Source organism: Sphaerodactylus townsendi, linkage group LG06 (genome assembly GCF_021028975.2).
Source record: "Sphaerodactylus townsendi isolate TG3544 linkage group LG06, MPM_Stown_v2.3, whole genome shotgun sequence".
In the NCBI taxonomy this organism is placed as follows: Eukaryota; Metazoa; Chordata; class Lepidosauria; order Squamata; family Sphaerodactylidae; genus Sphaerodactylus; species Sphaerodactylus townsendi.
Genome location: NC_059430.1, coordinates 30,392,969 through 30,417,756, shown reverse-complemented (window position 1 = coordinate 30,417,756; position 24,788 = coordinate 30,392,969). Strand labels below are relative to the sequence as shown.

At 45.3% G+C, this 24,788-nt stretch overlaps 2 protein-coding genes across 2 annotated transcripts in view; one reads left to right on the top strand and one right to left on the bottom strand.

Moving 5' to 3' along the window:
• AKR1D1 (aldo-keto reductase family 1 member D1) overlaps positions 1 to 7,551 on the top strand; it is a 40,725-nt gene extending 33,174 nt beyond the window's left edge. Inside the window, exons 6-9 of the mRNA XM_048501888.1 lie at positions 789 to 898; positions 2,100 to 2,265; positions 3,438 to 3,520; positions 6,315 to 7,551. Of these exons, the coding sequence (XP_048357845.1) occupies positions 789 to 898; positions 2,100 to 2,265; positions 3,438 to 3,520; positions 6,315 to 6,357 (402 nt within the window). The 3' untranslated portion in view covers positions 6,358 to 7,551. The remainder of the gene's footprint in view (positions 1 to 788; positions 899 to 2,099; positions 2,266 to 3,437; positions 3,521 to 6,314) is intronic.
• A 2,614-nt stretch (positions 7,552 to 10,165) lies between these two features.
• On the bottom strand, positions 10,166 to 24,486 carry LOC125435629 (protein mono-ADP-ribosyltransferase PARP12-like). The gene is made up of 8 exons (XM_048501889.1): positions 24,184 to 24,486; positions 21,977 to 22,173; positions 20,525 to 20,645; positions 19,727 to 19,823; positions 17,777 to 17,861; positions 15,792 to 15,922; positions 12,457 to 12,608; positions 10,166 to 10,709 (listed from the first exon to the last, which is right to left on the bottom strand). Exons 2-8 carry the CDS (start codon positions 22,058 to 22,060, stop codon positions 10,429 to 10,431), a joined length of 951 nt encoding a protein of 316 aa, XP_048357846.1. The 5' UTR covers positions 22,061 to 22,173; positions 24,184 to 24,486; the 3' UTR covers positions 10,166 to 10,428.
• Positions 24,487 to 24,788: the final 302 nt, after the last annotated feature.

Sequence of the window (24,788 nt, the reverse complement as noted above, 5' to 3'; positions counted from 1 at the left end):
CAGGCTCCTGGCTCCCAGCCGACAGCTGGCAGTCCCTTCTGCCTTCCCCTCTGGGGAGAGCAAATGTGACTGCTGTCCTCCCGTCCTCCGAGAGCTGTTTTTATAAGCAATGAGGGTGGGGGCAGGTCTTGGGGAGGCATGGACACACCCCCATGGGTGGGGATGAGGGTGTGACCACACACACCCTGAGCCCTGCCCCTGGCCTCAGTACTTATAAAAGCAGCTGTTAGAGGACAGGGGACGGCGTCGCTTCTGTTCTTCCCAGAGGGGAGGGCAGAAGGGGCTGCCGGCTGCCGGCTGGGAGCCAGGAGCAGGGGAGCCAGGAGCAGAGCCCCACCCCACCCCCAGGCGCAGTGGGGAGGAGTGCCCAGAGACAATTTGTCTCCGGGCACCATTTCCCCCTGATACACCTCTGTGCTCATGTGTAAGAGCAGGGAATCAAAATTAATGGTTCTACAAATTTGTGTCCACTGCTCTTAAAAACTACACCATGTTGGCTCCCTTGTTGGTAGTCTTGCTTACTCTTCTGACCAGTGCCAGAGGCCAGAGTGTCCTTTCCCATCTTTTCTACAGTTTTGTTCCTGAGCAGTTGGAATGTTCATGAATATTCTGTTAGAAATCATCCGAGGCTTCACAGCCAAAACAGTAATATAATATAGATGTTTAGTGCTTTCTTCCACCTGTGCAATGGGGCTTCAGCAAACATAGGCTTAACTTTGTAAACAATCTCAGTCTTTTGCCAGTTCATTTTGTTCTCAGCCTGGTTCATCTCTGTTTTTCCTACGCAGATTGAATGCCACCCATATTTTACCCAGCCCAAACTCATAGAATTTTGCAGACAGCATGACATTGTTCTTGTGGGATACAGCCCTCTAGGAACATCAAGAGATGAAACCTGGTGAGTAACATGTATCTCCAGAGATTCTAACTCCTGTAATGGGCTTGCTGAGTCTCTTTTTTGGAAGTTGACCAGCTTCTGACAATTTTATCAGACAGGGAGCTACCTGAATGGGCATGCAGCTATGTACTGGGATTTTTAAAAAGATCACCCTTAAATTAGTAACTTTATGTGGAGCGTGGGGGTTGAATCAACCTGTGGAGGCATATTAGCTCATGCTGGCAGATTTGCCCTCCCTGGGACACTTACCCCAGCAGAGAGGCAAGCATGCTGGCAGGAGGCTGCTGCAGCCCTTCAGGATGCATGGAAGCATTCCCATGCCTCAGCTGGCCATTTTGGCACAGCAGGGGTGCTCCTGGGGGCAGGCAAACCATGGCCCGGTGCTTGGACTCCACCTTGTGGGTGGAGTAAGTCCATCGATCCCTATGGAGGACTTTCCAATGGTGGGGAGTTTTTTCTGTATTTTCTGCTTCCTTGTGTTACTGGAAAGCACAGGATGTGGCAGGGTGGCATGGCAGTGGCCCCGTCCCTGGTCACCTTCAACTGTGGATTGCACTGCCCAACATCAACATGGGGCTCTGCATAAGTCTGATGTGTTCCCATGCCATCCAATACAGAGGCAGAAATGACCTTGCAGGAGGTTGTCCGCTGTGTCTGTGCATGATTTACTGCTCTGGGTTGGTCTCTTCCACATCAGCCTCTAATAAAGGCTGCACCCATACATTGGTTCCCACTGGATCAGTTATTCATCCCTAATTCACAGACAGAGCAGGACCCTTCACTGGATAATTCCTGTTTGTCCAGGTGTTTTCACACTAGCAATCCTGATGCTCTTGGAAGGAGCAGGTCATTCTTTTCCTTGCCCACGCTAACAACTGCCTTGGACTTACATTGCAGAAAGCACAAGACAGGAACAGTGTAGATAAACATGCCCCGTCTGTTTGAAGGAATGCCAAAAGCAAAGCTTCATAACCTGCCTGCTAAAAATAAAAGCCTGGTTATTACCATAATTTGCATTAGTTGTCCTGATACAACTCCATGAATCAAACACCTGCAGGAAATGGGATCAAAGTGACGTTTTCAAACCTTATTGTTTCGTTCAACTTTTCTTCCCTTTTCTTCCCTCTCACTCTCTTCCCCAAATTGTGATAAGCGTCCTATGTAAGAAAAACCTATTTTGTTTCGTTTTCTCCCCCCCAAGGGTCAACGTATCTTCCCCTCCTCTCCTGGAGGACCCGGTGCTGAATGCCATTGGAGACAAGTACAACAAGACAGCTGCACAGGTGGCTCTGCGCTTCAGCATCCAGCGAGGGGTGGTGGTCATTCCCAAAAGCTTCAACTCGGAGCGTATTAGGCAGAACTTCCAGGTATAGCAAAGAGGAATCTTGTGGCTTGCCACACCTTTTATTCCAGTTTTATTATTCACTTTTTATTACAGTATGTGATTTCATTGACCTAGGTTAGTCAACTCTCATCAGATTTTGGAAGTTATGCTGGATTGACCCTAGTTAGTATTTTGATGGGAGAACACCAAGAAAGTCCAGGGTCGCTAAGCTGAGGCAGGATATAGCCAGAGGTGGGATCCAGCAGGTTCTCACAGGTTCCCGAGAGTAGGTTACTAATTATTTGTGTGTGCCGAGAGGGGGTTACTAATTGGTGATTTTGCCACGTGATTTTTGCCTTAGTTATGCCCCTCCTCTCAGCAGTAGCGCGCAGAACTTGAAGCAGTCTAGCAGGAGGTTCACCGGTGTGCGTGGCAGCCTGCGCCTGCATGCATTCGTTTCCCACCCAAGGACCGGCGCAGCGGCTGCGTCCTTGCCACAGCCCCACCTAGGAATGCCCCGTCCCTGGAATGCCTGCCCATGCCCCCATCATGCCCTGCCCAGCCCCATTGGCGCTACAACACAGTTTGAATCCGACCACCATGGGAACCTGTTACTAAAATTTTTGGATCCCACCACTGGGTATAGCAACAGACTTCTGGAAGCCCACCATCTGTGGGTTTAGAGGACATATACATTCTCTTGAGGATAAGATACCAGTAAGGTATAGTGCTTGGTCCTTCACTGGACTTGGCCCTTCAGTTGAGTGGATCACTCATCTAACCTACCTTCCTTGGTGGTTGTGAGCATAAAATGGGATAATTCCCCATGAGTTTCTTGGAAGAAGGCACATGGAGCCAGAGAAAAGGGGCAAAGAACCCCAGTGCCCTTTCCACAGGCAAAAGTGGGGCGGGACGGAAACCATCAGCTCCTTCTCTCCCCCTGCCATTTGCAACATCAAGTGAACAAATGCTTCTTAAAATGAGAAGCCCCAAATATATATCTGACTGCAAGTCTGGTCATGCATACACGACTTAGCACATGTCGAAGGTATCGTGTAACTTCACCCTTGGATGTAGAATCCACGAGAGCAGAAGTGCTGTTCAGCATCTGTTTCTTTTGAAGTTCTGAGATCTGAAACTTAACTTCTACACCTACTCACCCAAAAGCAAAACATGGTGTTTCTTTCTCCTTTTTTCTCATCCTCCTACCACTAGATCTTTGACTTTTCCCTCACTGACAAGGAGATGAAGGAGATTGAAGCACTGAACAAAAATATTCGCTATGTGGAGATGTTAATGTAAGTACCGATCTGGCACACTGCTTTTTGAAAGGATGGGGCGGGGGGGAGACCCTTGGGATCTCATTCAAAGAATTGTTGGTAACGTGCCTAATTTGGCCTTAAGATAGCTCGGGGCTACTGCAGTTTGTCGAGAATTCCCCGGAGTGGCAGCTGTGGGTTTTCCACAGCCTGATATGGCCTACATGATTTCTAGGAAGAATTTATGGCCAGTCTCAATGAAGCTTGAAGCACACAGTATGTGATATTTTTATAATGTTGTTAAATTTTTCCAAGGGAATTGCACCGCTCAAGTGTTTTATTGGCAAATCCACAGCAAATGAATTTGAATACAGTTGCATCGATAGATGCCAACTTCCTATTTAAATAGGCTTCTAGAAGGAATCCGTTGAGGACGTTACTGTCCTTAAATAACCAGTGAAGGCATCCAGAATCCAGCAGTTCAAGACTCAGAAGTTTAATTAGAGGGGGGCAGCCAGGTCCCATTTGAATTATGGGAGGGTTCGCAGATTCAGTTGAAAGAGTGGAAAAGGGGAGGGGGGCAGAGAAGACAGCCAAGTTAAAAAAAAGCAGATCTTATTCTTTGCCAGCTCCAGGAACTAAATTAATTCACTGATGTTTCATTGGAAGTCCTGCTGCATGAGACCAGGATATGATGACGGAAACCATATTGACATACCATTGATAGCCTCAGTTAACAATATACTGCAGCCCTCGGGGCATATCTGTAGAAAATGGCACCAGGGCAAGTACTATTGGCTTCCACATACACACACATCAATTCCACATGAAGTTTGGGGCAGTTCAGCAATGGTCGTTTGGAGGCTGCTGGGCACAGGCTGGTCACCCCTTCAAGGGGTGGTGCCCACGGTATGTGTCCTACCATGCGCCACTCTAGATATGCCTCTGGCAGTCACAGCTATGGAGAGGCAGTCCTTAGTTGGAGTGTCTCCTTAGTTGGAGTGTCATGCTAAGAGCCCTGAGACAGACTCAAGCTCAAATCTCAGCTGTCCCTTTTTCAGTCCCTGAATAAGTCACAGTGAATCAGCTTAATCTACATAAAATGCTGATCAGAGGATACAGCAAAGGAAGTGAGGCCTGCATATGTTATCTTTGGAGGAAGACATTTGAAAGACTTGTATGCATTATTCTTCCTTATAATGAGTCAGGCCATAGTTCTCCCCAAATCAGTATTCAGCGGCTTTCCACGCAAGGGTCTTTCACGTTATCTGACCACTTAAACCAGAGATGCTGAGGACTCCAACTGAGACCTTCTGCATGCCAGCCGGCTTCTCTACCGCTGAGCTGAATTTCCACAACTTTGGGTGTCAGTGTAATGGAGAAAAAGAGAAAGATCCTAAATTATCTGCTTTCTATGGTTGCCATCCATATTGTGTCCATTTGAACATCTAGCCTTTGTAAATGGTGATAGTTTCAGAGGGCAGCTGTATTCATCTGCAGTAAAACAGTCTGATTCAAGCCCCATAGGACCTGAGGGACCCCAAAATTTTGTTGGTCTGTAAGGGAACTACTGAACTCAAATCTAGCTATCCATCCTTTGTTCATTTTACCTCCAAGAACCTATGTGGTTTTGCCCATCTTCATTTTGTCCCCATAGTATCACTTTGCAGCAGGCTAGGTTGTAAGGGCGGTTGACCTTGGGTATCTCCATGAAGGTCATGGCTGCATGAGGACTTTGGACCTGGATCTCCAGATTTCTAGTCTGATTATCTTACCAACTGTATTACAAGAAAAACACTTTATAACTGTGCTGTAGAAATATAGTTCAGCAAAACTTGTTTAAAAGAACAGCAAAGAAATACATTTTTGTATTGTCGAAGGCTTTCACGGCCAGAATCACTGGGGTGCTGCGTGGTTTCCGGGCTGTATGGCCGTGTTCTAGCAGCACTGTCTCCTGAAGTTTCGCCTGCATCTGTGGCTGGCATCTTTAGAGGATCCTCTGAAGATGCCAGCCACAGATGTAGGCGAAACGTCAGGTGAGAATGCTGCTAGAACACGGCCATAAGTCCGGAAACCACACAGCACCCAAATACATTTTTTATAAGGCCAGTCACAGTATATTAGCATTCATCGAAAGAAACTGCCTGTATGCATGGGCATTACACTCAGTAGTGGGATTCAGCCTATTCACACCAGTTTGGTAGAACCGGCAGCTAATTTTTTGTCTAGTTCAGAGAACTGGTTGTAATTCCACCACAGAGTCCTTTCAGAACCAGTTGTTAAATTATTCAAATCCCACCACTGATTACAATCCTCCTGTAGTTTGACCTCGAGATTTTACTGAAGGAAGTTCTTGCAGCCTAATTGGGCTAGAGCAGAGGTCTGCAACCTGCGGTTCTCCAGATATTCATGGACTACAAATCCCATCAGCCCTTGCCAGCATGGCCAATTGGACCCCTGGGCTAGAGCTATGCCTAGGAGAAATATTTTGGGTTTTGAAGAGGCATGCAGGGACAGGAGAAACTCTCCGGCAGTCAATGCAAGAGTTGGCTGTTACCAGTGTCTGACTTCTATGAGCCATCGCTATAATACTTCACTCCAACCAGATTTTTAAATCATGCTTTTTAAATGTATAGTTGTGCTAGTGCTGTGCTAGATGCAAAAATTACCCGGTCCTACTTCCACAAGGTGGCTTGTGCAGGGAAAAAACTTATCTGAGGATTATGCCTCCGACAAACAGAATGGGTGTCTTTTGGCTAAGGAATAGGTAAAATAGTCAACCACTCTTCTGGAGTATATTTTGAATATAATTATGCCTTCCGATTTTTTATAGGTGGAAAGATCACCCTGAATATCCCTTCCATGATGAATACTGAAACTAGGATGCTTCCAAGGATATATTCTCACTGTAGTTGACACTTTTTTTCTCATTTTCGTTTCTTATACTGGCAAAATTGTACTCTCTCATCATAACGCGCAATCATTCCCTCAATACGATCACTTATGAATATGTAAACCAAGGTGCCTTCAGAAGAGCAACCCAGTTTTCACGTGCACCTAATTTTAGAGATTATGGCCCTTACTCATGGAACACTTACCTCAGGCCTTTTAGCTGCATGGTGGGGCTGTAGTGTGACCTCCTTGCATTCCTCTGTTTACACGCAAGGAGGCAGCTCAGTCCTCCTTCGCAGCTAGTCTCAATGGGCATTTGTTTCCTGGTTCTCTTAACTCTGCCCCTCTTAAAGGCACAGATCTCATAACACTCAGTAGTCCCAATACTACAGAGCTGATATTTTCCCCTCTCCTCCGGGCTCTCTCTCAGCCTCTCTCTCCCTGCTGCTGTGGGCGAGAGGCTTGGTTTTTTTTTTTAGAGTCTTGTCTGAAAAAAGGTTTTTTAAAACTCTCCCAATAATCATGGGGAGGTGTGGGTTGGGGCCAGAAACAGACCCTGCTTGTGCTGTTCCTTGCAAAAGCCAACTGTGTTATATCGATACATTGATATATTAAAATGAGCATTAGAGAAGCAGGAATGAGCCAGCAACAATGGGGTAAAGGGGAAGCCATGAATGACAGTGTGAGGAGTGGGAAGTGTGGAGCTAGGCAGGGCAGAGGGAAGAGGTCCACGGCTAAGCTGTGCTCACTGGAAAATCTCCCTGCTCTGGGGCAAACCAAAATTAAACTCATGCTACAAGTGGTCTTGCCTGCCCCAAGACTAGAAAGTACAAGCAGAGCTTGAGGAAATACATCTGTACAAGAAATCTTGCTGCAACAGACATTTGCAACAGACATTTGCCCCCATTACAGAGCAGATGTTTTGTGCATAATCAGCCTGTGACTCACATTTTGAAGAAAAGGGGATAAGTCTTCTGCCTTAAACGCTGGATTCTACTTTTTCACTACTTTTCTCAAATACATCAGGTGCTACAAATTTTTAAAGAATCTCTCTGTTTAAACTGTCAGATGCAAAGTCAGAAAATGTTGCTTGAGGTAGCGGTTACTCGAAACAAATGGTATGATTTTGGGAAGCAGAATTCTTTAAAAGAATAAAGGTATCTTCTTCTAGGTCAAAACGTTCTGTTCTGTTCTCTCAGCCTCGGTGTTCCTCTTTACACGGTTTAAGAGGAAACTGGCTTACGAAAGCCTTTGGCAGATCTACATCTGTTAACAACTTATACTGCTAGTAGTGTGTCTTGATGCAAATGGCAATTCAGCAAGACTCTGATGCGCTGGTATTGTCTGCTTCTTTTTGCAATCAAAGTATATTACTGAAAACCTTCCTTTAAAACAACCATTAATTTACCAGAACAAGATTAGAGTCATTAGAAGATGATGAGTTTGTACTGAAACATAGTCTCTCCCATCTTCCTGCCCCATCTTCTTCCCACTCCCAGCCAACTTACTTTTATCTACCCTTGGACCAATTCTGAACCAATTTTTACCCCAGCAGCCTCTCCCTGGGAAAACTATGTCCCAGTTGCATAGTGCCATTGGAGCTAGGCCTATTTGCATTGGGGGAAACCTGCAAGGATTTTAGGGAACGCATCTCGCTTTCTCCTGCATCTCCTCCCAACATTATTCTCTTTTCTTCCTCATAGCAAGATCTGTATCTTCACTTTTCCCTACTTTCTTCTTCCACGCGCACCTTTTATCTGCCCCCACCTTATTTTCTTACTTCATTTACACCCTGCCCTTTTCCACAATGGGGACCCAATGCAGTTTACACCATTTTTCTCTCCTCCATTTTATAACCCTATAAAGAAGGGTGGGTTAAGAATTTACAACTGATCCAAGGTCACCCATTTAGTTTCCATAACAGAATGAGAACTCACATTCCTAGTCCATAACTGTAACCACTACACAACACTGCCTTTATTGGAGTGGCTATTGCTGAACAGCAGCAAGCAGCCAGGCTTGGGTGAGTTAAGCCATTTGTGTGGTATCAAGTTGCCTAGTGGTAGCTGCCAGGCCTGGCTGCAATGAAATTTCCCTTAAGGGTCAAAACAGGCTGCTCCCCTGCCTTTTACTGATAGTAATCAAGCTTGTTGAGGTGGACTAGCAACAGCCTATGAAGGGCTTCTCCTGTACTTATTAAAGCTACAGATGCTCCATTTATCATTTTCAGAGGTTTTTGAAATTGCCCAATGTATTTTTTTAGATTCCAGATTTTTCTGCAAATTTGGGGGGTTTGTTGAAAGATCCCTCTTCTCCATTTACTGCTCCTTTCTTTGGATTTAAGCATCCTCAGATTTGGCCAACTTTGCTATTAGTGGGGGCTCCACAAAACTAGTATGGCAGAAATCCCATCTTTCCCCCAGCCCGGAGTAGCTCCCAGAATCCTCCACCAATGCTGCCAGATCTGGAGCAGCTCCTAGTGTATGCTGCTGCCATGGCTGGAGAACAGTAGCAGGAGCCACTGCTGGACCTTGCTCCAGCTTAGCAGCAGTATTTGGCAGGATTTAACCCACCCACCCCCAGTGAGTTTTGTCTCTTCTCATAAAACTCAGGGGGTCTCCCAATTTTGCAGAAAACTCTGTTTGGAGTAAGTGGGGCCCTGGTCTGTGGATTTAAATATCCACAGACTGGGGGCCACACTTAGGAAATATATAAATAGATGCTAAAAGCACAGGAAATAAGTGTTTATTATGTATGTCAAGATATGCCCAGCCAGGCTAGAAAACTCAAGGTGGGGCCTTTTAACACTTTAAAGCATATGGTGAATCCTACTCTTAACACATAGCACCAATCAAAGCCAGCTTTCACACAGTCAGTCTCCAACCAAAGAAAAGTCAATCAGTTATTCTCAATGACTTAACAGGTCATCATTGTTGGCAGCTGGTTTGTTTGCGAGCCATTTTTATTTGCCATTTAATCCACTTGCACGTTTTTGCATCTAGGACAATCCACTACAAATTGAACACCATGCCTATAGGCCTCAGCATTATGCAGGGGTGAAGAGAAACCATGAAAGCCACTCTCTTTTCAATGGATTAAACTAACAACAGAAGTTATGTCCTCATCACTGCAGTCCCCGACTCACTAATTAAAGAGGCAACTTTGGAATTTTAAGTGCCTTCTTTGCAGATGCAACCAAGCCAAGACTATGAAAAAATCTTGCAGCTGATCAGGGGATGAGTCAAGGCCAGATCATATCTGGCTGCCTACCTACATAGAGCCATACAATTATAATCTGCATTAACTCAGGACATTCCTTATATCAGTGGTTCTCAACCTTCCTAATGCCGCAACCCTTTAATACCTCATGTATTCCTCATGTTGTGGTGACCCCCAACCCTAATATTTATCCATTTTACAGATGGAGATCACTGATGCAGAGAGTCTTAGGTGACCTCTGTGAAAGGGTCGTACGACCTCCAAAGGGGCCGCAACCCACAGGTTGAGAACCGCTGCCTTATATTCACTGTTATCACACTTCCTCAAGTCACCTTCTGGACCCAGATCTACACCACTTTTCTTCTGTTTGGAGCAGACCCTATGAAAACTACATGCCCAGCCATTCCTCAGTTTTTAAACTAAGGAGATTCTCCTGCGGGAATTTAACACTCCTGAGCACTCAACTTGGATTTAAAAACAAAACTGAGCACTCTGCTGCTTATTGGCCAAGGGCCACACACATCATTACCTCGTTTCATGATTTCATCTCCAGAAAACAAGGAAACAGATTTATGAAGATACCAGTTTAAAGTTTATTTCTGTTCAGAAAAAAAAATCCAGCCAACTCCCTTTTGATCATAAAATAATGCCAATGATTCCAAAAGGGATTTGGGTTGTCCAACTAATAGCATTTCAAGCTCATAAGACATGGAAGTTTTTTTTTTAAAAAAAGTCCTGTACAGTCTATTAAAATATTTTCTTAAGTCCATAAAAAAAGATGCAAAATCTATGCCTCTTAGAGGAAAAAATACAAATGCAGATATACTGCTGCCACTTCACATGATTGTGCACTGGGATGCTTGTCTGTATTCTATGATGTATTCTGGGTAAATCTGATGCTTCTCAAAGATGACAAAAATGGAAGGATCCAGAAGGATATCCACACAGCTGTCATAAAAGCTGTTGCGCTGGTCAGGCCTGTGTGGAGGGCGAAGGTAAGCCACATTCCCTTGAATATAGTCTCCGACTAGAACTCTAGCTACAAACATCATCTGGAAGCGGGAATCTGACTTGCAGTAACGGTGAGAGTAAATGGCATCCTTCGCAAAATAACTTCCTGGGGGAAGAGAACATCAGTTAGACTAGAGCCATGCTTTTCAAGCTAATATATAAAGCCAGTGTCCATTTGACACGTTGATTTTGCCAATTATAGTATACAAATTGTGCTAACTGTGGTTCATTGAATGCCCCATGCTGCTGATCATATTGATTTATACTTGACTGCAGTGAACAATTAAAATGTCATTATTTCGACTTCGGCCATTTTGTATTCTGCTGCTTATGGATGAGCAGAACTGCACTCTGTTGCTTCAATGGTTAATAGACCTTCTTTTCCCCTCCCATTCCCTCCCCTCCTATTTTTTGTTCTTTTTTGGACCTGCACGTTCTCTGATGTGGTTGGTCTCCTCATTACCAATCCTTTGGCCCAATTTAATTTATTTATTACAGCTCCACCTATATCGGGAGGCTGTGGAGTAGAGGATGCTGTCTTGCATGACTAGACTAGGAATGATAGTTTTGGGTGCTGTGTGGTTTCCGGGCTGTATGGCCGTGTTCTAGCAGCATTCTCTCCTGACGTTTCGCCTGCATCTGTGGCTGGCATCTTCAGAGGATCATGCCAGCCACAGATGCAGGCGAAACGTCAGGAGAGAATGCTGCTAGAACACCCTTAACTCCAATCACAACCTAAGATTCCGGCCGTGAAAGCCTTCGACAACACAATGATAGTTTTAATTCATATATTCTTTCTATATTTGCATATTTATTTTGCGTTGTAAGCTGCCCTGCATCCAGCCCTGCCAGAAAAGGGGAGGATTCAAATCAAATCAAAATAAATCAAGTGTCCCCCTTCACAATGGCATAGGTATAATGAGCAGCATTTCACAGAAATTGCTGTTTGCATGACACATTTCATACTTATTTATTTGTTCATTGACACCGCACCTTTCTTCCCAACAGGGATCTAAAGCAGTGAATGTCATTCTCTTCTCCTCCATTTTAGCCTCACAACCCTATTAGATAGGTCAGGCTGAAATTATGTGACTGGCCCAAGGTCATGCAGCAAGCTTCATGGACAAGCAGGACTTCGAACCTGGGTTTCCCAAATCCTAATCTAACACTGTAACCACTGTACCACACTGTTACTAGTGTTAGTAACTTCCATGTGAAGCCCAAAGTTCTCCTGGACGACAAGTGATCTCCATACTACAGGGGGAATTAGCAGCTTGGAGGATCAGAATCTATGATATCACATGCCTCCTGAGCTACTGCCCAGACTGCACCCGTTCCCAGGTAGTGGCTTCCTTTCCTTGGTGGCTTTATGACTATAGCCATCAGCACTTTGCCACAATACGAGGCAACTTTATTTATTGAAGAGCCACATTGATTGTAAAAAGTAACAGTTAAAATTTAACTTTTTAAAAACAGTACTTTTCCACATGTTAGCCAATATGTTTTTGTAGTTGCTCAAGAATCACACCTGGTAAAACTATCCTCCTTGAGCGTTCGAAAAGAAATTAATGCTTCACGAAAATTTCACCGCCATTTGACCAGCTGAATGTTCACCTATATTCAATGTTCATCTGACCTTAATAAAAGACCAACTTGAGGAGAAGCAGGCTTATGCCCAGATTTACACGGAAAACATCAATTCTTGAAAATGGTTCGTCTCAGAACATCAACCTTCCATTTTTGAGATTTCTAGTAAGAGTTGAGACCTGAGAGATGTATTCTCCCTGTTTGGCCTGGCTGCAGAAGAGAAAGATCCTGAGCAGCTCCCTGTTAACACCCATCCCCTTCAGCACCTTTTCCATATAAGGTTCCATGGGTCCCACAGATCCTCCAGTCAAAGTTCTGCCCACAGATCTCATGCAGGTGAGACGTACTGGTGCCGTGGAACAAGAGCCTTTCATCTACCTCTTTCCCTCCATTCTTCTTCTTCATCTGTTCTTTCTGCCTAGGAACAGAAATATCTACATTAAAAACACTGAAACTAAAACCACAAACATGTATTTAGTTTATTAGCTTTATGTGGGCCCAGGGCAGCTTCCAAAACTCCACAATACATCAAATAAAACCACAATATACCTCAATATTTAAACCTAATCTAAAATCCAATGGCAACAAATATACACTTTCAAACTCAATGCCAAATGGGAAGAGGAATGGGAAGGGAGGGGCCAAATGATGGGGGGGAACGTAGCTGCCTCAAGCATACACCTGACGGAACAACTTGGTTGTACAGTAGGCTGACCAGATGTCCCGCTTTTGGCGGGACAGTCCCGCCTTAAAACAATTTGTCCCACGTCCCGCGGGTTTTTTCAAGTGTCCCAATTTTTGGAAGGCTGCTGCACTGCCTTCTGGGGCATAAGGCAGTGCGGCAGCCTCCCGCGCACATGGCCGCAGGAGCGCGTGGCCTTCTGGGGTGCTCCCGTTTCCCGCCCTGTGACAGGGTGGGAAACGGGAGCACCCCAGAAGGCTGTGCGCTCCTGCAGCTGTGCGCGTGCGCGCGTGCGTGTCCCGGTTTATAAAGGTGACCATCTGGTCACCTTATTGTACAGGCCCTGCAAAATTCCATCAGATCCTGCAAGGCCCAGTCTCATTGGACAGAGCATTCCTCCAGGTTATTTATATAGCCCTACTTTTCAGTAAACACTGGTTCCCAAAGACATTGACACCCATACCATTTCTCCTAAAGGCTTGTTTGTATATAGTTCTGCTGTTTTGCTTTTCACCTAAAACAGTAATTAGAAACAGGGATGGGTAGGGGTACACTCAGCTGGAACTAGTCTGACAGAGGATCTCAGTTGTCCAGCCCTTGCAGAGAACTGTATCGGAGTCTGAAGATAACCAGGAAGCATTTCCAACACATTTGCAAGCGCAATTCAATACAGTGGTCACTAATTTGTGTTCAAAGTAGTAAACAAGCAGCTCTTAGGAAAATATTTTATGCACTCTCTTATTGACTCAAACACTGAGAATTTTCAGGAGCAATACACCATGGTTTAGTTTCATTTGCAAGAGCCAAATGCCATGTGAAAACTAGGGAACAGATGTTGCGAGTCATTCACTGGGGAAGATGCAATAGCAAGGGTTGCTCCTCTGTGACCAAGCTAGCTTACCCAGCCATACAGGTGAGGGAATGATTTGGAGGGCCTCTACTTGACAAGGGCACTGTGAGACAGTTCTGGAGCAAAGGCTCACCTGAGAGACTGAGACTTATCCTTCCATTTAGAATTCACAACTTTAATCTCACCACTGGTGTTCTGGTTAGGCAGGGGAGAGACTACGACAGATCACAGGTCAATGTCTACTGTACCACTCTGCGCCTGCTGCGAGTTGCTGGGAGTCTTCCAAAGAATGCTAGACTTTGCTCTAATCTAGCAGGGCACTCCTTAGATTTTCAAGAAGGCACATTTATGGTCATCTGACATGGATTTGTTCAGCTTCAGCTATTAAGATGTCCCAAATTTAAACATAGGAGGTCTTCTAATTTAAAAGAAGTGGACTATATCAGCATGAAGTGAGCCAAGTTCCACCAAACACTTAGGACTAGGTATTTGCCAGTGCTCTACCATACCCTAGTTCCCAATCCTGGCCTTCTAACTCCATCCCTTTCCCACGCTGAGCTTGGATCCAGCACAAGGGTCCCCAGTCATCTCAGCTCTTCCATGTAGCAGCCATTTCTGACCCCATTATATTTAATTAAATGGTTGCAGAAGTAATAACTGTGTGGGTTGGAGGGGGAAGGGTGCTTAATGGATCCTTCCAGCCTCTTCTGGTAGCAGAGATCTGTTCTGTTACATCCTTGAATCTTGTTCCAATAACCAAACTCTGGTATATTGCTCAGTAGCCTTTATTATGGATACGCAGATCAGGTATGCATGTTTTAAGTCAGTTCTAAAGAACCTGGTTAATTGGCACTCATTTATCCCCAACAAATCCCCCCTCCCATTTTCCCAGAACAGAAAATCTGGCAATAGTTACTTCCAGTTGTACCAAGTACCAAAGTTGTTCTACCAGTAACAGATAACTACATTGAGCCACCTGGCTGCCAGCCCAGCAACTACTGTGTTTCCCCGAATATAAGAGTGTCTTATATTAATTTTTGCTCCCAAAGATGCGCTATGTCTTATTTTCAGGGGATGTCTTATTTTTCTGTGTTCTGTTTGTCGGGCATGCTTCCAAACAAAAACTTTGCTACGTCTTACTTTCGGGGGATGCCTTATATTTCGCACTTCAGCAAAACCTCTACTATGTCTTATTTTTCGGGGATGTCTTATATTAGGGGAAACAGGGTAGATAGTAACAATTATTTGTTTCCAGGGGGCTGACATGTCAGGGGAGGCCTAGTTGTCTAGAACAGGGGTAGGGAACCTGCAGCTCTCCAGATGTTCAGGAACTACAATTCCCATCAGCCTCTGTCAGCATGGCCAATTGGCCATGCTGGTAGGGGCTGATGGGAATTGTAGTTCCTGAACATCTGGAGAGCCGCAGGTTCCCTACCCCTGGTCTAGAAACAGCAATTAAGCCATAAACTTAGGTCAAGACAGAACACACCGAATGCAGTTCAAACAGCAATTGTTACATTATACGGAAAGCATACAAATGCACAGCCCTGACATGCTCACACAAAAGGCAGGAGCTAGTGACCTCACTCACTCTACATGGGGCCTTCTGCCCCATGTGGCTATTACTCCATGCAGTTCCTCAGGAATAAATGCTTCCTAGGATTGCAGATAGCTGTGGGAGAGATGGAAGAGCCAGGAAGATTTGTGGCATCGATGCTTTCAGCTGATGGATTGTAAGGTACAACTTTATTTGTGTAAGCCCTTTTATTACGTCTAAAGCTTGCAGTATCTACTTGACTAGAGTAAAAAAAACTTAAACATCCTACCCAATTTTAGTCTGGAAAAAAAATTATCTGTACATAGCCACATGGACATCAGGTCATGAGCCCTGACGCTTTCGTAAAACTTCCACAAATTATTGGAGAAAGGAAAAGAAGAAGCTAGTCAGATCCAGACCAGTTAACAGCAGCCAAGGAAATGGGTGCATTATTATTAGTCTTCCCAGACTGAATTGTCATAAAATTATCATTCATCCCAAGAGCACTGTGAAGTAAAGATCTAATACAAACCACTGAAAGACTTGCCAAAGAGAAGGGTTCTGATTCCTTCGGAGCCTCTGGATCACAAAACCTTCCATCGTCTTCTCAAATAGCTCCTTAATTTCATTATATTCTTTAGTAGAATTGGAGACGGCCACCAACTAAATGTCAATCAATAGCACAAATAAAAGATCTCTTGTGAAGTCCTCCATGTTTGTCATTTTTCACATTCTAACTAAGACTACACATACAAGTCAAAAGCCAACAGAAGAAAAAGGGTTGGCTTTTATATCCTGCTTTTCTCTACCTTTTAAAGAAGAAGAAGAAGAGTTGGATTTATATCCCCCTTTCTCTCCTGTAGGAGACTCAAAGGGGCTGACAATCTCCTTGCTCTTCCCCCCTCACAACAAACACCCTGTGAGGTAGGTGGGGCTGAGAGAGCTCAGAAGAACCGTGACTAGCCCAAGGACACCCAGCTGGCATGTGTTGGAGTGCACAGGCTAATCTGAATTCCCCAGATAAGCCTCCACAGCTGAAGCAGCAGAGCAGGGAATCAAACCCGGTTCCTCCAGATTAGAGTACACCTGCTCTTAATCACTACACCACTGCTGCTCAAAGCACCTTACAATTGTCTTCCCTTCTCCTCCCCACAACAGATACCTTGTGAGGCAGATGGGACTGAAAGAGTCCTGAGAGAACTGTGACTAGCCCAAGGTCACCCAGTAGCTTTATGTGTAGGAGCACAAAACAAATTCAGTTCACCAGATAATACTCTGGTTTCTCTTCAGATCGTATAAATCCAGTTCACCAGATAATAGTCCTCTGCTCCTGTGTAGGAGTGAGGAATCAAACCTGGTTCTCCAGATTGGAGTCTACTGCTCTAAACCACTATACCACGCTGGCTCCTGTGGTTAAGAGCAGTGGCTAACATACTTATAAAACAAGTGAATCAGCCCACAGCACTCAGCTCATGAATGTGTTCTATTCAAGGCAATCCATTCTGTGTACAAGGTTCGAACCACTAGGCAAGGTGTCCACAAGTTTTTTAAGTCTGCTCACTGTGATACAGAGTGATACATAATGAGAAGGTGCAGTAGCATAGTGGTTAAGAGCAGAAAGGGAGGGAGGGAGGGAGGGGGCTCAGCATCTGGACATGGCCCACCCAACCTAGCTGAGGGAGAGAGAGGGAGGGAGGGAGGGAGGGAGAGGTGGTAACCTAGCAGAGGGAGAGGGAAGGAAGGGAGAGGGAGTGAGGGAGGGGACATTTGGAATTATGGGCACATTTGGAATTCTGACATGGCAGGCTGGGCACAGCAACAAAATGGTTTCTGCAGCAGGTAGAGCCAGTCACAAAATGATTGCCACAACTTAACTTTAGTATCACAGTTTAGATCTTTGTATATGGTGGCAGTTGTTGCCAAAGCAACATTTTTTTAAAAAACTGCACAGACTATCTATTTCCCATTTATCACCAAAATCCCTGGGCAGGGTACAATCATAAAAGCACCATAAAAATATAAACTTCTAAAAACCATCCTAAAATCAGCTTAATAAACCATACCCCCCATGTTAGCCCCTTCCTAAAAATACAATCAGTGAACACAGAAATAATAACATATCTAAGAATGAATTGTCCTTATGTAGCTGACTTCAGTCGTCTTTCCATTGCTCTCTGTCCAAGGTTATTTCTGAACCTCCAATCTCCAATAGTCAATCAGAAGCCTTGCTGGGCAAAAGCCCTACCTGGCCCTTCTCACTTCCTAAAAATACTTGGCAGGCGCCAGAAAAGATGTAGGTGGGGAGCATGGTACCCACTGGCACCACACTGGGGACCCTTGCTCTAGCCTGATACAGAATTACAGGTAGGGAGCTCTTCCCATAGCAAGCCACTGTCTGCCATGCTGTGGTTATTATATTGACAATTGACATGGGATAAAATCCCCATGAGCCAGACCTCTCCCACTTGCCTTCATCAACTTTTTTAAGTAAGCAATGCTTCTGATGTATATCAATACCTTGTAGCCTATATCTGGCAGTGCGGAGTGGTCCCAGCTTGAAGGAAACAAATGGAAGGGAAGAGATGATAATTCCAATAAACACCTGAAAATGAGACCAAGAAAGAAAGCCCATTGCATTACAGTGGCATTCTCTGGACAGACTGTTCTCAAACACTGTGGCTTTGTAAGAGCTGTGTTGGAGACATGACCAGGGAACATGGCTCTGCTATGTTGAAAGAGATAGAAAACCAACCTGTCACGCAGAAATGAGCAGAGCAGCACTAGCTAAAATCACTCTCCCGCAAAGGAGCAGGTCTTTGTCTCCTTTTGTATTTAGGGACCTGACCTTGAAAACCCCAAGACCTGATAGCCCCAAGGATGCATCTTAGCTGCGACAGGGACTTAATATAGATCAGAGTCAAGAAAGGGAGAGGATTTTCCTTCTTAAAATATCTTTCCTCTACCTAGTTGTATCTTGCCAAACTGAAAATGCTTAACCCCCCCCCGCCCCCCCCCCCCACATAGCTGACTGCTTAAAAGCTGGGGGGAGGGGACAGAGATAGGCCCTTCCCCACCCAGATTTACATCAGGGGCCTCCTGCCACTGCTTTTTGCTGTTAAGAGCCAAACCTGGCAACCCAACCCCAGATTCTGAGTATCAAATGTGGGCTGGTCCTTAGCAATCCTTATTGCAAGTCCATTCAGTCCTGTGTCTCTCCAGCTTGTATCCAGTGATGGAAACTTTGTCTCTCCAAAGCTTATACCTGAAAACCTCAGTGCTACCAGATTCCAATCAATCGCCTGAAAAGCTGGGCACCCTACGACACAGTCTCAACAACACATTGCTTCTCAGCATTATTTCAAATCAACCAACTTTGCCTACTGAACTGGCATTGCTTTGACTGCCTGGGGGAAAGAACTGAACAAGAAATCTAGCACACAGAACAACGAGCAAAGAGATATTTCCATGAGAACACATTGAGTCTATTCTGCAGACTTAGGATAACCAGAGGAACAAAAACTGCAGTCTACCATGCAGGAAAAATAACATCAAAAACTTGTGCTGCTGTGGAATCCATGACCCAATTCTAGTTGTGGCCAACTAGTCGTACATTGGTGGCAGAGGATGCACATATTATGAGCGTAAGGAGGACATACCCAACCAGGTCAAGGTTGTGTGTTGAGGGGGGAGGTGTCTAGGAAAGTCAATATATTTTTGTCCTATAGCTTTATATTGCTACCATTTATTCAGTGTTTTGAGATATTTTCTCATTGCTTTTTCAGTACTTCTGAAGAAAACCCTTTTGGAACCTCCAGAGGCGTAGCTCCAAGGGGACGGGGGGGGGACGACGCACCAGGCACACATCCTGTGGGGGCGTGGCGGGGATGTTCTGGGGCAGAGCGGGGGCATTCCAGGGCAGGGTGGGGGCAGAAGGAAGTGTGGCAGGGGTGGAGGATGCCCAAGTGCACCAGGCACTTTCCCACTTTGCTACGCCTCTGGGAACCTCTCTTTTTGTTCCCTTGGCTTGTGGCAACACCTTTTTGGTTGATGCATGCACAGGATGCGCTGTCATGGCCCAAGGCCAAGGTCCTTTTCTAGGGCATCCTTTGCACCAGGCATCACCAACCGTTTTGAGTCTGCAGGTTCCTTTGAACTTCTGACACAGTGTAGTAGGCACACCACAAAATGGCCATTACAGTTTACCTTCAGTCACACTGTGAAGATCCTTGTGTTTTGGTGTCAGCTGCTGCCCAAACAGTGTTTCTAAAGCTCTGCCCAGCCAATCAACTGGCCAATCAGAAGTCATGCTGGGCAGAAGCCCCACCTGGCCCTGTTCACTTTCTAAAGACACTTGAAGAGCACCAGGAATGGTGTTGGCAGGCAGCATGGGGCCCACAAGCGCCACTTTGGAGATCCCTGCTCTATGCACACTGCTTTATCATTAGAGCAAAAAAAGATATCCCTTACCCCTTTCCATGTGTTTGTTCACCTCCAAAAAACACAAGTCTGGGCCATCGACAGACTTTTCTCTGGGTTCGATAGTACAGGTTTCTCTGGACCATGTCTGGAGGAAAAACAGCAAGGATTAACACTAAACAACCCACCTCTGGCACCAAATGACAAGTCTTTTAAATGCAGAGCATTACGGAACAATATAAAGCTTGCTTTCTCATGACATCTGGACCATGGTTTGGATTTACACCCTCCCCTTCTCAACCATAAGGAGTCTCAATGTTGCTTACAATCACCTTCCTTTCCCCTCCCCACAACAGAAATCTTGTGAGGTAGGTGGGGCTGAGAGAGTCCTAAGAGAACTGTGACTACCCCAAAGTCACCCAGCAGGCATTATGTGTAGGAGTGGGAAAGAAAACCTGGTTCACCAGAATCCACTGCTCATGTGGAAGAGTGAGGAATCAAATCCAGTCCTCCAGATTAGAGTCCACTGCTCTTAACCCCTGCACCAAGAAGGGGGAGGCCAGAGATGCAAATCTCTACATAGCACAGAGCTTTCATGAGAAGGGTGATGAAGCACAGAGTGTCAGATCAGGACCAGGGAGAAACAGTAGCCAAGAAGCTCAGTGCCTTGGACCAGGCACCTCCTCTCAGTTTAACCTACTCTGTAGGAATATTGTGAGGATTAAAATGGAGGAAATTATGTCCATGGCTGGTATTCCATGGCTGGTAGTTCAAGAGACATTATTTGAAGGAACAATACAGAGGTAAGAGTAACTGATAATCATTAGCACACAGAGACACACACACTACCTCGGAAGTTGAGTTCATACAGCTGAGACCCTGCACGAAAAAATACAATGCCTCTTTGGTCAGCTAGAAAAGCAGCCTCCAAGTCAGAAGAGGATACCGTGGCAGGACAGTGTTCTGAATGCTGCAATGAAATGCAGGAGTGGGGAGAGGGAGTGGGACAACAACAAAAATCACATTGTTACTTTTGGTTGTTGTAATTCTACAATGTGCAACAGACGACAGCCCTAAGCCACCATGCACGGTAACTGACCAGAGGTAAAACAAATATACAAGCTGTGCATCAGGAAGTCCCATCAGGTTGCTTCAAGCCACCCTGTCTTGAAATACTATTTATTAAAACACCCAGTAAAGGTCTTCGAGGTAGCCAGAACAGCTCTTCCACAAAAAGAGCAAATCAAGCAGGCAACAATAAGATAACCGTCAAATCGAACAGCGATCAAATGCCATCTCAGTGAATTTTTTTAAAAAAATAAAAATGACACCTTCAGAAAACTAAGTAGGTGCCTGGAAATATACTTAGTGAGAATGTTTCAAAATTGGGGGTGCTACCACAGATGAAGCTCTGCCTCCGGTAGACATTCTTCCAGCGAACTAAGCCTCTGTTGAGATCTTAAAGGAAAGTCTGTTCTCCCTTTTTGAGAGATAATGTAAAGATTAAACTTAACAAGCAGGTGGCCTGCAACAAGTCACAGGAAGAAGGAACAATCTGGAAATTCCGACCCACCCCTGGGAATCACCTGCTCCAGAACAAGGAGAGGAGAGTTTATGTCTTTCCTCCTCCCCCTGAAATTCCATTTTCTGATCAGAAATAGCCCCATGGATATGCTATTTGCCTCACCTAGCAAGTTAACTGTGCATTTGCCACAGTGGGGCAAACAGCTTTTGGGGGCCATTTCAGACTGGAAAACCCTTGATTCAAAGGATACCTGACTGGTATGGAACCTTTTCTCCAGTTTCTGACACTACTCAGCCGCTTATTACTAGCCTTTTCTTCCCACTTGCTCATTACATGAGGAGGTTACATTTCAAGCACAGACGGATGTGGCAAGAAACACAGGAATCCCAGCAGGGCTTTGCCACATAGCCAGTTAATTAAAAGGATTTGCTTAGGCCACATCTAACCCAATGCAGAGGCTTATGAGAAGGACTCTCTAGAGCCGGGGCACCAAACAAAAAAAATCTGTATTTGCATTGTTTATGATTCAGGCTACTTTCATACCCTTTCAACACCATTCAGCAGTTGTTTACAACTGTACTTTCCTGTGTGAAACAGCAAAATCCACTTGCAAATGATTGTGAATGTCCATGAAACGTGCTAGAAAGCAGCCTCAGTCAACATGCACGGCTTTCTGCATTCTTTGAATGGGAAGACATTTTCAAAATTTGCGTAAGATGTTTTGTAACTAAAATATCGCTGCATGAAAACTACCCGGATTTGTGTCCCCAGCTCACCTTTTTGCCATATTCAATCCAGTGGCCAGTACCATCCAGCCAATACCAAAGGAATTCTATTCGGACAATAGAATCCAAACGCATGACCAAAAGTGTCAGCCTTGCCTCCTAGCTCCAGTCATGGTCTAAAGAAATCCTGAACCGCAGCAAGCACATGGGAAAGGGTTACGAGAAAGCTGCCAATCCAGACTTTAAACCTAAAATGCAAACCAAAACACACAATCTTATTGGAGTTGACGAGTTTCTTGGCTTTTGAGGGTTCCAGTGAAAGAGCCGAAGTAACCTGAAAGAAATTATGGCAGAGAAAATGTTGGTTGGCATGAGGAACCACTGTATCTTTCCCATCTATAAATGTTGTATTGCCCTTCCTCAAAAGAGCCAGGACCATACACATGCAGGTTTCATTACAAAATGGACCAATTCCCTCAATAACTGAAATTCCCCACCCCCCATACACAATGGTCTTGCAGGCTTGCTTCTTCCTTACTTTGGGATTGGCTGGGGATGCTCTTGGTTCACTTGAGCTGCCTGTGTTTTTGTATATGTGGGTGGGGGGGGGGCAGCGCCAATGGAAAACACTGGCTGCTTTGTGCAGGAGGCATTTCCAGGGTTTTGTGTGGCTGGATTGGGAAGCGCTGCCTCCTCCAACGCCCGCCCCCCCCCCCCAAGACAGAACACCCATGGTTGCTGATTGATGACGGGGAGACAGAGGAAGTGGGAGGAAGTGGCAAGGCCGGGAAAATATACTGGGTCTGCTTCTGTGGTGTCACACAGGGGCATTTAAAAAGAACCGCCAATTTGGCAATTTTTGAAAGTCACGGGGCAAGGGAAAAATAGCAGGGCAACCCTGGGACAGACCCTGTTTAAGAAAGCAGAAGTGTTTGGGCATATCCAAGAGGCCAAATAGCACCCTCCCAGAACGTTGTTGGTTGGGATACTGGTAAGCAAGCAAGGTCTCTTTTCCACATATATAATAATCCATATTATCCATCCATTTTCCAATAATCCATCCATTGGAAGGGAAGCTGGCGGATCCTGACCCTCCAGGTGGGTACTTTCCACAACGATCAGGTGGTAGCAGCTGTTACCAGACAGAGGGGGGATCACTCCAGGAGGAGATGGGAACCCTTGGAAGAGGGTAAGGGGTGGAATGGGACCAGCCAATCAGACAGGCCCATTCTGCCAGACCCTGCAACCAGGAACTGGAAAAGGAGACTCAGGATAGCAGGAAAGTAATTTAAAGAGTTTAGCTTGGAGCAGAGGAGGGAAGTGCTAAGCAGCAAGCGGAAGGTAGGAAAGAAAGAGCTGTCAGATCAGGATACACGAGTGTGGTGTAAACAGAAAAGACACTAGCAGAGAGATTGTCCAGAAAGAGAGAAGGAAACAACAGGGCAGATGGTCTCTGCAGAGCAGGAAAGTGACTAACAGAGCAAATGGCAGAGCCAGATGGCTCAAATCAGCTGTAGTTTCTAGGAGTGTTCTGTATAATTTAATCTGGAAGGTTCCTAAACTGACTGTTCAGTTATTTTTGGACCTTTTCGGTTTTAACACACCCTGTTCCAGGAACTGTTCCAGTTGTGCAAATCAATGGAGACTTCACAAATAGACAGAGAGGACAGTGCAGAAGACAAGAGAAGAAAGGAGTGGAGGCAAAGCCAGATGGGAAAGGATTTGTTCACGTACTCTACTATAACCTTGTTTTATGGTCATGTCTGAATGTGGTGGAATAAGGTACCATTGCCCTTTTTAAGAAGCTGAACATCTGACTGAACAAGTATCCTGTTACTACACTGAGCAGGGATCTGCAGTGGTGTAGTGCCCAAGGGAAGGGGGGTTCAATGCCCCGGGCGGAGCCGCAGTGGAGGCATGGCCAGGCTGTGGCGGGGCCATGGCGGGGGGGTTCTGGGGGCATTCCGAGGTGGGGCAGGGGAGGACAGCAGTTTTCCCTCTCTCCGTCTCTGGGGATCTGTTTCCTGGTAGACAAGAATTAATCATGTATATTGACAGTATTACATGAAAGGTAACGGGAAATTCCTGCATAAAATAAGGACTCCTCATAGTCCCCTCCCCCCTCTCCCACAGCTGTCTCTCTAAACTGTTCGGTTGCTCCCGTAGCAGAACCGTAAAGACAAACAAGCTTTAAAACAGTACTTTTGTCAGATCCTTAAGAGCACACAGCTAAGAGGCATTTGTCAAACAGCTCTTACCTCTAGCAATCCGTAGAGAAATCGAGTAGTGACTCTTTCGCAAAAGCAAAAAAAAAAGTTATTCTCTGTGAAATTACTCTGTTCCAAACAAGCCTTATTCATAGCTTCAGGCCAACAACGGTTAAGAAGTTTAACACAGAGACCATTTTTAAAACAAAGGGCAGGAAAAACTACTACCAAGAAAAAACAAGGAAATGAACGTTCAACAGCTCATCTTTACAGGCGGCATTCCACATGGAAGCTCCCACAATGCAGAACATCAACATTCCATTTTTTTTTGTCTGCACTACAGGTTAAACTCCACCAGGAACTAGAAAAAGAAACCGACAGCCTCTCTCCAGTCTCTTCTGATCAGCTCTTTCGCCCATTCAGCCCAGAAAGCACCGCCTCCCGGGCCTCACTTTTTCCTGCTGGGATAATCATCACCTGCCTCTGAGGCAAAGACTCACCTCCTTAACCCTTTCCCAGCATTATCCTTGGATCTTCCGGAAGTTAGATGCAGTCATTACAGCTGATCTCCAGATTACAGCAATCAGTTTCCCCCAGAGAAAATTGCAGCTTTCAAGGGTAGATACTATGGTATTATACCCTGGTGAAGTTCTTCT